At 43.8% G+C, this 17,752-nt stretch overlaps 2 protein-coding genes across 5 annotated transcripts in view; one reads left to right on the top strand and one right to left on the bottom strand.

Annotated features, from left to right (window-relative positions):
* The window catches only part of dhx29 (DEAH (Asp-Glu-Ala-His) box polypeptide 29), a 92,595-nt gene extending 84,032 nt beyond the window's left edge, over positions 1-8,563 (bottom strand). For all 4 annotated transcript variants that reach the window (XM_080185905.1, XM_080185885.1, XM_080185895.1 and 1 more), the window contains exons 1-2: positions 8,304-8,563; positions 1,792-1,871 (exon numbers count right to left, since the gene is read on the bottom strand). In XM_080185905.1, coding sequence (XP_080042031.1) covers positions 1,792-1,871; positions 8,304-8,478 — 255 coding nt within the window. In that variant the 5' untranslated portion in view covers positions 8,479-8,563. The remainder of the gene's footprint in view (positions 1-1,791; positions 1,872-8,303) is intronic.
* A 5,976-nt stretch (positions 8,564-14,539) lies between these two features.
* mtrex (Mtr4 exosome RNA helicase) overlaps positions 14,540-17,752 on the top strand; it is a 132,746-nt gene continuing 129,533 nt past the window's right edge. The window contains exon 1 of the mRNA XM_080185937.1: positions 14,540-14,645. Coding sequence (XP_080042063.1) covers positions 14,545-14,645 — 101 coding nt within the window. The 5' untranslated portion in view covers positions 14,540-14,544. The remainder of the gene's footprint in view (positions 14,646-17,752) is intronic.

Genomic DNA, 17,752 nt, shown 5'->3' on the forward strand with positions numbered 1-17,752 from the left:
AGTACTGTGTGCAGTTCTGGTCCCCACATTACAGGAAGGATGTGGAGGCTTTGGAGAGGGTGCAGAGGAGGTTTACCAGGATGTTGCCTGGTATGCAGGGGAGGTCCTATGAGGAGAGACTGAGGGATTTGGGGTTGTTTTCACTGGAAAGAAGGCGGCTAAGAGGGGATCTTATAGAAACATATAAGATGATTAGAGGTTTAGATAGGGTGGATGGTGATAGCCTGTTTCCTCGGATGGAGAAATCTAGCACGAGGGGGCATGGCTTTAAATTAAGGGGGGGTAGTTATAGGACGGATGTCAGGGGCAGGTTCTTTACCCAGAGGGTGGTGAGGGACTGGAATGCCCTGCCTGCTGCAGTTGTAAATGCGCCTAGTTTGGGGGCGTTTAAGAGATTGGTGGATAGGTTTATGGACGAAAAGGGAGTGGTTTAGATTAGTGGGTCAATGTTTTTTTTTAAAAATAAGACTGGTCGGCGCAACATTGTGGGCCGAAGGGCCTGTTCCGCGCTGTAATGTTCTATGTTCTATGTTCTATAATGAGTGGCGGACCAAGCTCAAAAGGACCAAATGGACTAGTCCTGCTTCTATGTTTAATTCAAATGAGAACCAGACTGAATACTGAAAGTTCAGAGGGAAAATGAAAAAAGGAGGCAAGAGACAAAGAAAATGACAACATAAAAAGAAAACCCAAAAGTCTTCAGCAGGAATACAAATTGTACGAGTATAACAGGAATGGTAGGGCTGATTAGGGATATAAAATGAGGAAGATATACGATGGGGTTTCCCAGGGGCCAGCTCGGATCATTGCTTTTCTCAGTACGTATTACTGACTTAGACAGACAGACAAACAAACAAAATCTCCAAGTTTCACAAAACTTGGATACATTGTAAACTACGTGGATAGGAAAGACATAGGTGGACAGGTGGCAGATAAAGTTTAATGCAGGGACATGTGGGTATGTTTATGTGCATAAATCATTAATATCAGAATAGGTGGGGAACATGGTTAAAAAGGCATATGAGATTCGCTGGGCTTTACAAATATAGGCATGAAGTACAAAGTTAGAGAAGTTACAATGATCCTTTATAAAATACTGATCCAGCCTCAACTGGAATGTTTTGAATACTGGGCAGTACAATTTAGGCAGGATACGAAGGTTTGACAGGTAATGCAGAAGAGATTTACAAGAATGGTTCCAGGCAAGAGGCACTCGAGATATGTTGATAGAGTTGGCCTCCTTAGAAAGGAGATTTAAAGATTTATTTCAAATAAAGAGGGAACCAGACAGACGAGATAGAGAGGAATCATTGCCACAATTTGAAGGTGAATGGTAATGATTCCTCTCTATGTACTCTGGCTGGTCCCCTCTTTATTTCAAACAATTCTTTAAATCTCCTTTCTCAGGAGGTCAACTCTATCAACATATCTCAAGTGCCTCTTGCCAGGAACCATTGTAAATCTCTTCTGCATTACCTGTAAAACCTTCATATCCTTCCTAAAGTGTATTGCCCAGTACTCAAAACATGCCAGTTGAAGCTGGATCAGCATAACAACAAAATTGCAATGAAGTGCTTCTCCAGAAAAGTACAAGAAATCACTTACTATTGGGCATGGAGAACTACGAGGATGAATACTTGTAAGTGGGTTGTGTGTCCGTCTGAGTCATCAGATTTCCATATTTTAAAACCCACAAATTTTACAAAACAGAATCACTGCAAATATTAAGTTCATCCATTTACCACACCCCCCTCCAAAACATTGCAATTCCACCTCTTGATATATAGTCACCTTAAGGATGGACCTATCCAGATTTCCAGCAGTACTCAGTTCATTTGTAGAGGTTGAGCCAAAGCTATATGTCTTTGGACCTAAAAAGTATGGAAAATCATATTAGTTGAAATCCAGAAGTACAGTCCCGTGGGCCAATACATTACAGCATTCCATGGAGATAGAATTTACAGAAAATATATCCAGTACATGTTGTCTTTCACATTAACTTGTAGTTGGGCTCTTCAAAAAAAGGAATTTGCCAAGAGCAGAACATACTGGAGTTCATCTTTATAGCTCCTCGATTGAAGTCTAAATGAACTCATTCAATTTGATCTTTTCAATCTTAACGAGGCATATGATATTTTAGCAGCAGAGTAATGGAACTATTGTGCAATATAAAGTACCCAGGGGAATACACAATGCATCCACTCGTTGACCATAGTGTTGTAGAAGGCTTTAGCGTATAAGAGTTTCCAATACGTTTCAAAGTGTGCTTTCAGTCTACGAGAAAACCTTAAAATTATGAGCCAAGTTAGAATTTGAAGATATCCAGTACATAATAACTCTCAAACTTTATAGTCAAATAGTGAGCACAATTCCTAGTTACTTATTCCAATTATTTTTGGCCACAGGTTAGACAATCTTAAACAAACACAGTGCCATCAAATAAGTACGAATTACATGACATGTTACTTCTGACAAAACAGCACATCCACCAATTTATGTTTTAAAATTCTGTAACTCAGATCATAATACACCTTCCAAACCCTAAGACTGATACTGGCCAGAAGGACAAGGTCAGCAGTCATATGGGAACACCACCACTTGCATGTTTCCCTCCAAGCCATGCAGCATTGTTTATAAAGGGGATAACAGTGGTGTAGTAATAAAGTCATGGCACTAGAAATCCAGAGACCTAGGCTAATGTATTGTCAAAAAAAAAACCATTTGGTGCACAGATGTGCTTTAGGAAAGAAGAGCCATCCTTACCACAGCAATATGTTTGATTACATCACTGAAGATGATCAAATTAAGGATGGATACAAATTCCAAATGGTACTCAGTTCATTTTGAATGGCCTAGCAAACAACTCATTGCACCAAACCATGACAGGAAAGTCAAAAAGGAAAAAAACTGGACTGACCACCTGGCATTGACCTAGTCATGTGAATATGCACTTTAACAACAGAAACCTATCAACTTTGCAAAGTCTTAGCATTAGTAGGTATTAGCTCACTCAGTCAGGCTCACTGAATTGTCGCTTACTGCCAATGTCTCAGCCACCACCACATCCATACGTGCAGATGGGGCAGAGCAGATAGAGAAGTGGTTGAACAGTGATACACAATGAAGGGTTTGCCCTGGGAGTCAACAGTTTTGAGTCAGGATCCCACGAAGTCTTATGGTATTCGCTCAATTATAGGCAAAGGAACGACTTGATTATTACCAACCACCACCCTCAGCTGATGAAATGAATACTCCATCTTAATACCAGTTAGAAGTAGTACTGTGGGCAGAAAATGTACTGTGTGGGAAATTTCAACGTCCATCATTACAAGTGGTTCAATAGCACCATTACTGACCTGAACTACCAAGCTAGAAAGGCAGGTAGTGACAGAAACAACAAGAAGGAAAAAAAAACTTAACTTGACCTAAGAACGTAAGAACATAAGAAATAGGAGCAGGAGTAGGCCATCTAGACCTTCAACCCTGCCCTGCCATTCATTAAGATCATGGCTGATCTGAAGTCGCTCAGTTCCACTTTCTCCCCATAACCCTTAATCCCCTTGCCTACTAAAAAACCTATCTACCCGCGTCTTAAATATACTTAGCGAGGTAGCCTCCACCACTTCAACGGGCAGAGAATTCCAGAGATTCACCACCCTTTGAGTGAAGAAGTTCCTCCTCAACTCTGATCTAAACTGCCCCCCCACCTTATCTTGAGGCTGTGCCCTCTAGCCCGCATCAACCTACCTGCCACAGTTGCATCTATTGATTGCAGTCATCACTGCACAGTCCTTGCAAAGACAAAGTCCAGCAGAGTGCAGAGACCATCCATTGTGTTATGTGGTACTACCAACATCACGAATGGATGTTTTAAAACACATCTAGTGGACGATCAAAGATGGCACTGGTGTGAGAAAAGCATGATCCACAGGTGGCAAGATCCTTCTTGAAATCCGGCTGTTTGTTGGGGCCTGGAGAGAGACTAATGTATATCAAGCAAGCTTTAAACATATCTGGAGTGCAGTTGCAGAGAGCAAACTTTGAAAAGCTATTTTTAGATCCCTTCCTGCCCATTGGTGCTGGGAGGGGTGTGGATTTCAGCTCAGTCTGCAAACTCTTTTTTCTTTAACCAAGAAAGGGTGAATTAAAGTGGGAAGCAAGAGCCACTGAGGTCCTGCTACAAATTGCAAGCTGCGATTTCTACTTTTGGATTGCTTTTTTTGCAGCTTGAGCTCAATGAGGGGCATGTTGGGATTTGCGGTTCAGTCTGGAACTATCTTGTAGTTTTTTCACTTAAGTGTGAATTGATTTACAGTAAAAGGTAGCCCAGGGAAGAACTTGAGTGTCCTAAAAACTGTAACTATCAGATTAACCTGGGTGCACTGTGCTGTTTCTTTTTTCACCAAACCAAGGGTGAATTGAAGTGAGGGAGCAGAGTTGCAACCTGCAGTTCAGCTAGGAACCCATTGCTGCTTCTGCTCGCTCAGTTAAGGGTGAAGTAAGTTGAAAAGCAATCCATTAATAACTCCGGTAGATCGAACAGCGAGATGGTTTGATACATGGACCAAGAAATAGCACTCCAGGCTGGAGGAAATGGGTAAGCCCACTGGCAAAATGGCAGGAGGCAAACCAAAACTAAAAGAGTGGGACCACAGGGGCAGAAGAGAGTCCCACCACACTCTCCTGGAGGAATCCCTGAACAGAGCATGTTGAGCGAAAAGGACATGGGAAGATATTATGGAGGTCATGCAAAGATTGGACAGTAAGTTGGATTGCTGAGCCACTGAGCTGCAGGCCAAGATAGACAAGATCAGATCATCCGTTAAATCTCTCCAAGGTGTCACCGTCACCCATAACAACTGTTTGAAGGAGCTTGAGGACTCAGAGGCATTTAGTGGAAACACCATCTCTGAGCTGAAGAGCCAAGTTATTCATTTAACATCGGAGGTTAAGCCCCTAAGGGAGAAATGTGATGACACAGAAGGACGCCAAAGACAAAATAACATCTGTCTGACAGGCCTTCTGGAGGGAATAGAGGGCCCAAATATCACAGACTTTGTTACCCAGCTATTGAAGAATGTGCTGAAACTTGAGGATGAGCCACCTTTTGGATCACACACTGTGTAACAGGCAAAGCCCAGACCAGGAGAAGCTCCTCAGTCCACGATTAAATGAGTACATCACACCACAGCAAGAGACAGAATCCTGCTGCAAGCAGCACAGGCTACCAATGAGGTACCAGGAAAATAAGCTGTTGATAATTCCAGATTTAACCCCGGTGGTGGCAAGGAGAAGGGCAGTCTTCATTGATGTCAAACGACTTGTGTGTGACTGTCCTGGGGTCAGGTTTGGCCTTCGCTTTCCAGCCTGCTCTCAACAATGGAACCAAGCACTAGTTCACAGATCCAGTGGCGGCAAAGAAATTTGTGGAGCAGATTTTTGACTTGGGTGACTGCACGGCGGATGTAAACTCGTATTTGCTTTTTTTTTTAATGAACATGCACGCGACACCCTGATCAAGTTGTTGACCAGGAAAGAGTAATGGGTTTTGCGACTGTTACGTTCTATGTTCTAAACACTTGACCTAACAGCACAGTACCTTTGGCCCTCGATGTTGCACCAACGGGAAAACCAATCTGAAGTCCATCTAACCTACACTATTCCAATATCATCTATATGTTTATCCAATGATCATTTGAGTGCCATTACTGTTGGGAGTTCACTACTGTTGCAGGCAGGGCATTCCATGCCCTTACTACTCTGAGTAAAGAACCTCTGACATTTGTCCTATATCTATCACCCCTCAATTTAAAGCTACGTCCCCTCGTGCTAGCCATCTCCATCCAAGAAAAAGTCTCTCATTGTCCACCCTATCTAATCCTCATTATCTTATATGCCTCTTAAGTCACATCTTAACCTTCTCTCCAATGAAAACAGCCTCAAGACTCTCATCCTTTTCTCATAAGACCTTCCCACCATACCAGGCAACATCCTGGTAAATCTCCTCCACACCCTTCCCAATGCTTCCACATCATTTCGATAATGCAGTGATCAGAACTGTATGCAATACTCCAAGTGTGGCCACAGTAGAGTTTTGTACAGCTGCAACGTGACCTCATGGCTCCAAAACTCAATCCCTCCACCAATAAAAGCTAACACACCGTACGCCTTAAGAACCCTATCAATCCGGGTGCCAGCTTTCAGGGATCAATGTACACGGACACCAAGATCTCTCTGCTCATCCACACTACAAAGTATGTTACTATTAGCACAGTACTCTGCATTCCTGTTACTCCTTCCAAAGTGAATCACCACACTTTTCTGCATTAAACTCCATTTGCCACCTCTCAGCCCAGCTCTGCAGCTTGTCTATGTCCCTCTGTAACCTGCAACATCCTTCCGCACTGTTCACAACTCCACCGACTTTAGAGTCATCTGCAAATTTACTAACCCATCCTTCTACACCCTCATCTAGGTCATTTATAAAAATGACAAACAACTATGGCCCCAAAACAGATCCTTAGACAGTTTACTTACTTGGGATTGCAAGTGACGAGCAAATTTAGTGGGCTCTTTGGAACTAACTTTGCTCCACTCATGGGGCAGACAGAACAGGACCTGAAATGTTGGTCCATCTGGGTTCAAGTCACTGCTTGTGTGGAGTCTGCACGTTCTCTCCGTTTGCACTGCGTGCTCCAGTTTCCTCCCAATCCGAAAGACTTGCTGGTTAGGTGCACTGGCCATGCTAAATTCTTCCTCAGTGTACATGGACAAGCGCCAGAGTGTGGCAAGTAGGGGATTTTCACTGCAGCTCCATTGCAGTGTTCAATGTAAGCCTACTTGGAACACTAATACATAAATTTTAATCTGCTCACTGATGTTCAGGTTGAGTTTTGTCAGGGCTATTCAGCTTCTTACCTCATTATATTCTTGATTTGCTTACTAGGACATGGGCAGCAGATGCATGGGCACTTCACCACATGCAAATTCCCAACCAAGCCAGTCATCATCCTGATCTATAATCACATTGACAGTGAAGGAGTAGCATCGAGACAAAATCCTGGACCTGCCACCAACATCTCGATTGAATTTTGTATTGAGGATAATTTTTCCTGCAAAAGGCTAAGTGGGAATGCACAGATGGCTACAAGTCCTACCTCAACTTTGCAGTTCTCCCAGAGAGAACATTAGTTGCCAGCTAGTATTGGTGGTAGTGGATTATTAGCTTAAGCAGCTGCCCTCCCTTTGATCTTTCAGACAGCTTTTCTTGAAGGGTAAGGTCTTGACAACTTTTCTTGATAAAGAATCAGTTGTTTGGTCAATCAGCTGTCTGCTTCCCATCATGACAGAGAAGACTTTCATGAAGAAATATCAAAAGTATCTGTGGCATAGCTCTGAAGGGAGCTCCTGCTCGTGTATTCGAGTCGGACAATCTTGACAACTTCCCATCCATCTCAGTTGATGCAATTTTATCATGACCTCAAAATTGCATTTATGCATCTTGAAGGATCTTCATTATTTTGTCCTCTGACAGAAGGACCTTGCAAATCAAAGATAATGTTGATTTCAAGCCTTGATATGGTGTCCTTATGTTGTCCAAACTTTAACACAGAGGTATGAGGGGAAAAAAAAAGCACTGTCTAAGAGACTGGGGTTTCATGACATGTGATAAAAAATTCTCAAAAACTTTCAAATTTATCATAGGCTGGACTATTCCTTGATGTACCTTTTCATCAATTTCAATCTGTTGGGATAGATAATTTCCAGGTTATGGGAAGTGAAGCATTTTCCATCATTGTCCCTTAACAACATTGTTGTAACAGTTCACAGAGGTGACTCAGCATCACCTTCTCAGGCATAGGCAACAAATGCTGCCCTTGACAGTGTCACCGACATCTCAAAAACAAGCATTAAAAATGCCCAGGGCCATCAGGGTGGATGGCTGCTACTGAAACCGTGCCTCCCCTTCTTGTCCCCATCCCTCCCTTTCTCTACCCTTACCATGAATGGAAATTGTCAGCAGATAGCATCATGTCCTCAGTGCACATAAATGACCATTCATCACAGTCATTGGCCCAACACCTTGGACCGAGCACCTCTCCCTAATCGCAATGAAGGCACGAGAAGGTCCATCAAGAAACTCTTCGGCTGACGCGGCCCCATTCACCATCAGAGAGAAAACCTGGCGGAAAACCTCTCTTTGGACTAAAGATTGAATTTGCACTGACTATAACGCCATTGAACATCTCCCCTGGAGAAAACCCAATACTGCTCACACCGAACCCCCCCACAAGATACAGCACCTGCTTTGACTTTCATCTCCTTGGTGCTCGGTTTGGGAGCGTTTGGCCGCAGGCTCTGATTTTCCCCCGCAGGCTGGCCTGTCCCGGGATGCTGCTGCGGCTGCTGCTGCCGGGAGGAGGACGCCGCCGCTACCAGCGCCGCCTCGGCTCGCTGCCTCCTCTTCTTCCCCCCCATCGCGACCCCGCGAGGCACCCCAAACCGTTACTCCCGGCCCCTCACGCTCCGAACTGTCCGCAGCGCACTACCCATACGCCAATACCCCCAATCGCGTCACCCTGCCGGAAATGACATCACAATCAACGGGAAAGTCGACAGACGTGCGGAATTCCCCGGAAGTGTTGCTCTGATTGGCTGATGTATGTTACTTCCCTGGGATTGAGTGCAATTAACAGCTTTGCTCCAAAAGGCCATTCAGCCCCTCGGTGCCGTGGAGTGTGGTCCGCATGAGCCTCCGACCACCCTTCTTGGTCTCACCCAGCAGCATAACTTTCTATTCGCTTCTCCTTCTTCACTGAAAGAAACTTCATTTATTAGTGTCACAAGTAGTCTTACATTAACACTGCAATGAAGTTACTGTGAAATTCCCCTCGTCGCCGCACTCTGGCACCTGTTCGGGTCAATGCACCTATCCAGCTTGTCTTGCAGGCAGTAGGAGAAAGCCCACACAGACACCAAGAGAATGTGCAAATAACACGCAGACAGTGACCCAAGCCATGAATCGAATCTGGCCCCTGGCAGTGTGAGGCAGCAGTGCTAACTGCTATGCCACCATTTCTCTTCACTGAGCCCTCAGATCTCTTCCCCATTCATGTTTTAATGATGCTATTTCCCTCAACTGCTCCATGTTGAAATTCGTTTGATTTGATTTATGATTTTGTTGCAGTTACATGTTAAGTTTAGAGGATTTTTGCAGGAACTGCAATGCAATGTTAATATAGCCTACTTGTGACACTAATAAATCAATTTGTTGTCACACTGTAGCTGGCATCTGTTCAGGTACACTGAGGGAGAATTTAGCATGGCCAATGTACCCAACCAGCATGTCTTCCAGATTGTGGGAGGAAGCGTGAGCATCCAGAAGAAACCAACGCAGATATGAGAAGAACATGCAGATTCCGCACAGACAGTGACCCAAGGCTGGAATTGAACTGGAGGCCCTGGCACTGTGAGGCAGTTGTGCTAATCACTGTGTCATCATACCACCTAGAATCATAGAATCTCTACAGTACAGGAGGAGGTCATTCAGCCCATCAAGGCATTCTCACCTTACATCTTGAAAATTGTTATTTTGCTCTACTGATAGAACAAGGCTGTTGTAATATCAGGAGCTGAGTGACCCTGACAATGCAAATTGTGAGTGAGCAGGTTAAGTAATTGATCTTTCTTTACACTGTAGGTATGATCGTAACACTACATTCTGCACTCTGTCCTTTCCTCAATGAACACTATGCTTTGTCTATATAGCATGCAAGAAACAATAATTTTCACTGTAATACATGTGACAATAATAAATCAAATCCAAATAAATGCCACTTGATAGAAAGGTCAATCACAGCTTCCAAAATCTTGCTGACAATTGAGAGTAGACTGGTGGTGTGGTAATAGGATGGACTGATTTTGTCTTGCTTTTGGTGGACATTACCTACCTGGCCAACTTTCCACTTGGTCAGCTAAATGGCAATGTTGTAGCTCTCCTGAGACAGTTTGAGTATGGGCAATGCTAGTTGTGGAGCACAAATCTTCATAGTTACAGTGAGGAAATTTAAATAAACCTATTGGACTTTAACCTCGTGTTGTGAGACTTCTTCCTGGTATAGTTAGGCAGATATGTTCTTTAGATGTCAGTCAGCAATGCAGCTGTTGAGCCATTCTTGGTGATCAGCATTGAAGTCTCCCACCCAGAATATTTTCTGTGCCATTGCTATCTCAATTCTTCTTCCAAATAGTGCTCGATATGGAGGAGTGCTGATTCATCAACTGAGGTGGTGGTGGGAGCTGGAGAGTGCCAGTACATGGTAATTAGCAGGAGGTTTCCTTATCTATGTTTGAACTGAGGCAATGAGATTTCATGGGACTCAGAGACAAAATTAAGGATTCCCAGGACAACTCTCGACATTATACCACTGTGCTGCATCTCTCATTGTTCTGTACTGTAGGTGAGACATGACATACTCAGGGATGGTGTCTGAGAAATGGACTGTGAGATATTATTTGGTATGTATGACTATGTCAGGTTGTTGCTTGACTAGTCTCTGGGACATCTCTCCCACTTTTGGTATCATCCTCAAATGTGAAGAAAACTTTGCAGGGTCAATGAATCTATCTTTCCTTTTGCAGTGCCAAGGTTATTGCCACATGGTCTGCCCAGTTTTATTTATTTTTGCTTTTTTCTCAGCAATTTAGTTCAACCGAGTGCCTTGCTCTGCCATTTCAGAGAGCACTTAATAATCAAACAGGTTGCTTTTTATCTAGATTCACATGAATGGAGAGGATTGAAGATTTCCTTCCCTGGAGGACATTAGTGAATCACTTGTCTTTATATGACAATCAATATCTTGCTCACCATATTAACTGATTGTATTTTTTATTCTATATTTATTAATAAATTGAATTTAAATTCCACCAGCTGTGGTTGGATTTGATCTTAAGTTTGCAGAAAATTTGTTACTGGTCCAATATAACATTACCACAACACTAGTATGCCCAGTTGAAAACATCTCAACATCTACCCAATTAATCTTTTTCATAAATCATCACTGAAGTCACCTCTCAGCCTTTTGTTTTCTCGAGAAAATAGTCCCAATGTATTTTCCCTGATAGTTTTTGATTCTCAGTTGTTATCATCCATTTAAATCCTATTTCTGCCTTCTCCAGCATCTCCACTATATTAACCTTTTCATGTGTGTCACATTGTATGAGGACTTTCCTGACAATCGTCCTAAATATGTCCTTTAGGATAAAAGCAAATTATTACAGATGCTGGAATTTGAAACAGAGTTGAAATGTTAGCTCTAATCTCTCTCCACAAATGCTGTCAGACCTGTGATTTTCCAGCATTCTTGGGTGGCACGGTGTTACAGTGGTTAGCACTGCTGCCTCAGAATGCCAGGGATAGTTCTCAGTTTGGGTTGCTGTCTGTATGGAGTCTGTACATTCTCCTCGTGTCTACGCGGGTTTCCTCCAGGTGTCCTGGTTTCCTCCCACAGTCCAAAAGGCATGTTGGTTGGTGTATTGGCCATGCTAAATTCTCCCTTATTGTACTTGAATAGGCGATGGAGTGTTGTAATTCAGGGATTTTCACAGTAACTTCATTGTAGTGTTAATGTAAGCCTGCTTGTCACACTAATAAATAAATTTAAACTGTTTTTGTATGTCTTTTGGGTCCTCAGTGCCAGTTAGGCAATTTAATTTGATTTTCAAAATGTTTCTAAACCATTATATTTTTGTGTGCCCTGAAAAAATCAACAAAAGGAATAAGATCGTCACAGGATGCATTTGACACTGAGGATCATGGAATCCTCAGTGCAGAAGGAGGATATTCAGCCCATCAAGACTGCACTGACAACAATCCCACCCAAGCCCGATTCCTGTAACCCCAATTTTCACTCTGCTAATCCCCCAACACTACGGGAAAATGGTGGATAGCCAATCAACCTAACCTGCATATCTTTGGACTGTGGGAGGAAACCGGAGCAGCTGGAGGAAATCCATGCAAACATGGGGAAAACATGCAAACTCCACACAGTCACCCTCAGCCAGAAATGAGCCCAGGGCCTTGGAGCTGTGGAGCAGCAATGCTAAATATTGTGCCACTGTGCTGCGAACTCTCAATGGCCTGCAAGCCACTTCAGTTCCAGTAAAGGTAAGCACAAATGATAAAGGTACAGAATTCCATTACTATCTATTTCTTCAAAAATAAAATACTGCAGATACTGGAAATCTGATCCAGTTTAAAGGAATTAGGGATGAGCAACAAATGCTGGTCTTATTAATGAACCCACATTCAAGGAAAGAATAAAAATAACTACTCTGGATCTTTAATGTATTCAATATTTAGGAACTCCATAACTTGAGAAATATTTAATTGCAGATCTTCACCTCCATGTGAAGTTGCATACATTTTTAGGTTCTAACTTTCAGATACAAAAGAAATGTTTGTGTCACAAAATAGGGAACTCATGTTGGATTTTTTAAAATAAAAAGATCACCAACAGCCTTCAGTGGACAACTTTGGATCACTTCCAAAATGATCAAATAATCCATCCTGAATTCACATAAATAACTCAGGTTTGAAGCTACCTTCACCGGAGTTTAATTTCGTAGATGGTCACAGTCTTATGTGCCTGAAATTTTCTATATCGGATCTTGTTAACATGGTCAATTTTTAAAAAAATCATTTATGGGATGTGGGCTTTGCGGGCTAGTCCAGCATTTATTACCCATCTCCAGTTGCCGAAGAGAAGGTGGTAGAGCTGCCTTCTTGAACTGCTACTGTCCTTGAGGTGTAGGTAGATCCATTGCGTTATTAGGAAAGGTGTTCCAAGATTTTGAGCCAGCAATAGTGACTTGTAATATATTTCCAAGTCAAGGTGGTAAGTGACTTGGACGGGAACTTTTAGGTGGTGGTGGTGTTTCCAGATATCTGCTGCCCTTGGTCTTAAAGATGACAGCGATCGTGAGTCTGGAAGGTGCTGCTAGGAAGCCTTTCTGAGTTCCTTCAGTGCATCTTGTAGCTGGTACACATGCTGCCACTGTTCATTGTGGTAGAGGGATTGAATGTTTGTAAAAGGAGTACCAGGTGGCATGCTGGCACAGTGGCTAGCACTGCTCCCTCCGAGTGCCAGGGACTTGGGTTTGCTTTTAGCCTGGGGTTTGTCTGTGTGGAGTTTGCACATTCTCCCTGTGTCTGCTTAGGCTTTTGCTGACTCCTGCCACAGTCCAAAGACGTGCAGGTTTGGTGGATTGGCAATGCTAAATTGCCCTTTATTTGTGTATGAATGTAGCTATGTTTGATATGATCATAGATCATAGAACCCTACAGTGCAGAAAGAGGCCCTTTGGCCCATCTAGTCTGCACCAACCACGATCCAACCCAGGCCCTAAACCCATATCTCTACATATTTTACCCACTAATCCCTCTAACCTAAGCATCTTAGGACACTAAGGGGCAATTGTAGCATGGCCAATCAATCTAACCCGCACGTCTTTGGACTGTGGGAGGAAATCAGAGCAAACCCATGCAGACACAAGGAGAATGTTCAAACTCCACACAGACTGACCTGAGCTGGGGATTGAACCCAGGTCCCTGGAGCTGTGAAGCAGCAGTGCTAATCATTGTGCTACTGTGCCACCCAAATACCTTGATGGAAAGCTTTGCAAACTCCAAGCCCCTGGTGATAGACCAGCAACCTGTTCCAGGAATAATTAGCTATAGAAACAGACAAAAGGCTTTCCCATGCACCATCAGGATGTGGAAAGATTGAGAGAGAGAGAGCAAAAGGGGATCCATCATGTGGGCTGCTTTGTGTCAGTTCCTTGAGTATTGCTGGAGTTGAGCTCATCTCGGCAAGTGAGAATATTTCATCACGGTTGTGTATTATGAGCAATATGTGGGCAATATTTTTATTTTTACTGCATGAGCTGTCTGATTTTAATTCCTATTATTTTGATGCATTAAGAAATGTACAATTATAACATACAGTGATCCATTCAATCAGATTATCATGCAGACTTCAGGACAGAGATTTACTCCAGCCAAAAGAGAAAACGCTGGAAAATCTCAGCAGGTCTGGCAGAATCTGCAAGGATAGAAAAGAGTTGACGTTAGGGTCATCTGGACTCGAAATGTTAGCTCTTTTCTCTCCTTACAGATGCTGTCAAACCTGCTGAGATTTTTCAGCCTTTTCTCTTTGGTTTCAGATTCCAGCATCTGCAGTGATTTGCTTTTACCCCAAAATTTACTCCAGGATTGGTACTGTTTCCAAAAACAATTATTTAATTCTCTGAAGAAGAAGATCAACAAGAGTGATTTTCAACTGTGGAATGCGGCCCACAACGAATGACATTGCAGGGGAGTGATTTTCACTGAATGGCATTTGGAAGATTTGAGACGATGTTTATTGATCAGTCGTTGTGCTGACTCTTCATTTTGAACTGAGCAGAGGAATTGCGCTCCCGCTCAGTTTGATTGTTTGTGGCCGCCGTTCGCTCACTCGAGGCATTGTGGGTCGTTGAGGGAAGATGGCGGACACGTTCGGGGACGATCTGTTCAGCGTGTTCGAGGATGAATCGTCCAAAAAGGTTCAAGGAGGCAATCGCGGCGGCGGCGGGGTGAAAGCAGGGTGAGGAAGACTGGGGTCAATGTTAAAGCAAACCCGGGGGGGGGCCGGCCGGTGGCAGAGCTCCCCCTGCGCGCCGCTTGCTGCTCTCAGGATGGGTGGTGATGGAAGACATGATGTGGAGATGCCGGCGTTGGATTGGGATAAACACAGTAAGAAATCTCACAACACCAGGTTAAAGCCCAACAGGTTAATTTGGTAGCAAACGCCACAAGCTAGTGGCTGGTACTACTACATAAACCTGTTGGACTTTAACCTGGTGTTGTGAGACTTCTTACTGTGATGGGAGAGTCAGGGCCATTCCCGTTCACCAGAGAGCAGTCCAGTCAGTCCCGTTCCTCAACTCCATCCGTGCAGCCCTGTGTACGTTTATTTCCTGCAAGTGCCCAATGCAGTTTCCTTTTTGGAACCACTTGGATCGCCTCTGAGAGTCTTTGAGAAGGCCTGGAGCAGGGGAGATTTACCAGAATGGTAGAGGGATGGGGGGAATTTAGCTACAAGGTGAGTCTGGGGAAACTGGGATTTTTATTCTTTGGAGCAAAGAAGATTGGGAGGTGACTTGATAAGGATGACAAGCAAAAACTGTCCATTTGCGGATAGAATGATATGGGGACGTGGGTTAAGGTTTGGGGCAAGAGATGCAGGAAACAACTAATTGTAAATGATTGACTATGCAATAGGATTGGGATTTCTAGATGGATGTGAGGTCCTATGTGTTAGCACAGAAAGAAATTGACAACAGAGTTAGGTATTACAAATGGGAGCCTGAGGAAAAACTGTTTGGTTTATGCAGCAAATGGTTCGCATCTAGAATGTACTGCCTGAGAGTTTAGTGGAGAAAGATCCAATTCTGATTTTCCAAGAGGATTTGGATAAGTTTCTGAAAGGAAATAGATGTCTAGACTAAGGGGATATAAATTTTTGGGAGAGATAATGGAGATTAGATGTGCTGAATGGCCTCCTCCTCTGCTGAAACTGCCTTGTGATTCTACAACTACTTAAAATGGAAGGCAGTTGCATGTTCCAGTGAGATGGGCTGATATACTTGCGACCATTATTCATCAGTACTTGATGGTCAAAGCTATATCTGAACCTGTACTTTCCCACCTCACACATTCACATGTCTAGAAGGAAGAACCTGCTTATTTTACTCTGCTCCCAAGTTCCTAGTCAGTAAAACAAATCATAATAGCCTGATTGCCACCGGTTTCAAATGAGTTAACTTGGACCAGAACAAAGTTCTATTCTGTACGTTTTCTTGCTGTACTATTTTCGTTCTGTACCATGTGATGTATTTATTTAATTGACATTAAAGTGGCACAGTTACTTAGATTTATGCAGTATCTTGATCGTAGAAATAGTTCCAAGCTGATTTATGGGAAGGAAATGAATATTTCACACCAGAGGGATTAGGAGAGGTGCTGAAAAGGAGGATAAACAGATTGAAAGGTATATTGAGTCGTACAGAAATGGGATCTTCAGCCCATCATGTCTGTGCTAGCCATCAAGCACCTATCTATTTTAATTCCATTTTCCAGTACTTGGTCAGGAATCTTGAATGCAGTAGTGTTTAAATACTCATCTAAATGCTTCTTAAATAGAAACAAACTAGAAGCAGGAGAAGGCAATTCGGCTGTTTGAGTCTGTTCCACCTTTCAGTGTGATCATGGCTGATCATCAAATTCCTGATACCCCTTCGCCCCCATATCTCTTGATCCCTTTAGCCCCAAGAGCTATATCTAAATTCTTCTTGAAGTCAGACGTCATTTCGGCTTCAACTACTTTCTGTGGTAGAGAGTTCCACACACTCACCATAAGAACATAAGAAATAGGAGCAGGAGTAGGCCATCTAGCCCTTCGAGCCTGCCCCGCCATTCAATAAGATCATGGCTGATCTGTTGTGGCTCAGTTCCACTTTCCCGCCCTCTCCCCATAACCCTTAATCCCCTCTCTTATCAAGAACCCATCAACCCGCTTCTTAAAAATATTTAGCGAGGCAGCCTCCACCACTTCAACGGGCAGAGAATTCCAGAGATTCACCACCCTTTGAGTGAAGAAGTTCCTCCTCAACTCCGTTCTAAACCGCCTCCCCTTTATCTTGAGGCTGTGCCCCCTAGTCCTACTGTCTTTTTTGAGCGGGAAGAGTCTCTCCACCTCTATCCTATCCATCCCATTCATCATCTTATACGTCTCAATGAGATCTCCCCTCATTCTTCTAAACTCTAACGAGTACAAGCCTAGTTTATTCAGCCTCTCCTCATAGCTCAATCCCCTCAACTCCGGTATCAGCCTAGTAAACCTCCTCTGCACTCCCTCCAGGGCCAAAATATCCCTGCGCAGGTGCGGCGCCCAAAACTGCACACAGTACTCCAGCTGCGGCCTCACCAATGCCCTATACAGCTGCAGCAAGACCTCCCTACTTTTATATTCAATCCCCCTCGCTATGAAGGCCAGCATCCCATTCGCCTTCCTGACCACCTGCTGCACCTGCAAGCTGGGTTTTTGCGACTCATGCACAAGGACCCCGAGGTCCCTCTGCACCGTCGCCTGCTGCAGTTTTTCGCCACGTAAGTAATAGTCCTTCCTACCATTGTTCCTACCAAAGTGGACCACCTCACACTTGCCAACATTAAATTCCATTTGCCATTTCCTGGCCCATTCGCCCAGCCTATCTAGATCCTTCTGCAGACTCTCCACACCCTCCGCACAATTTGCCTTTCCCCCAATCTTGGTGTCATCAGCAAATTTCGACACCCTGCACTCGGTTCCCTCCTCCAGATCATCTATATAAATGGTAAATAGCTGAGGCCCCAGCACCGACCCCTGGGGCACCCCACTAGTCACCAACCGCCAATCCGAATAGCACCCATTGACCCCCACTCTCTGCCTCCTATTTGACAACCAATCCTCTATCCACGCTAACACCCTACCCCCAACTCCATGTCCCCTGACCTTCTGCAATAACCTCTTGTGAGGTACCTTGTCAAACGCCTTCTGAAAATCCAGAAAGACCACATCCACCGGCTCTCCTCTATCCACTGCCCTAGACACATCCTCATAGAACTCCAGTAAATTTGTCAGACACGACTTCCCTTTAATGAAACCGTGTT

Source organism: Carcharhinus amblyrhynchos, chromosome 1 (genome assembly GCF_965287045.1).
Source record: "Carcharhinus amblyrhynchos chromosome 1, sCarAmb.v2.hapA, whole genome shotgun sequence".
Classification (NCBI taxonomy): domain Eukaryota; kingdom Metazoa; phylum Chordata; class Chondrichthyes; order Carcharhiniformes; family Carcharhinidae; genus Carcharhinus; species Carcharhinus amblyrhynchos.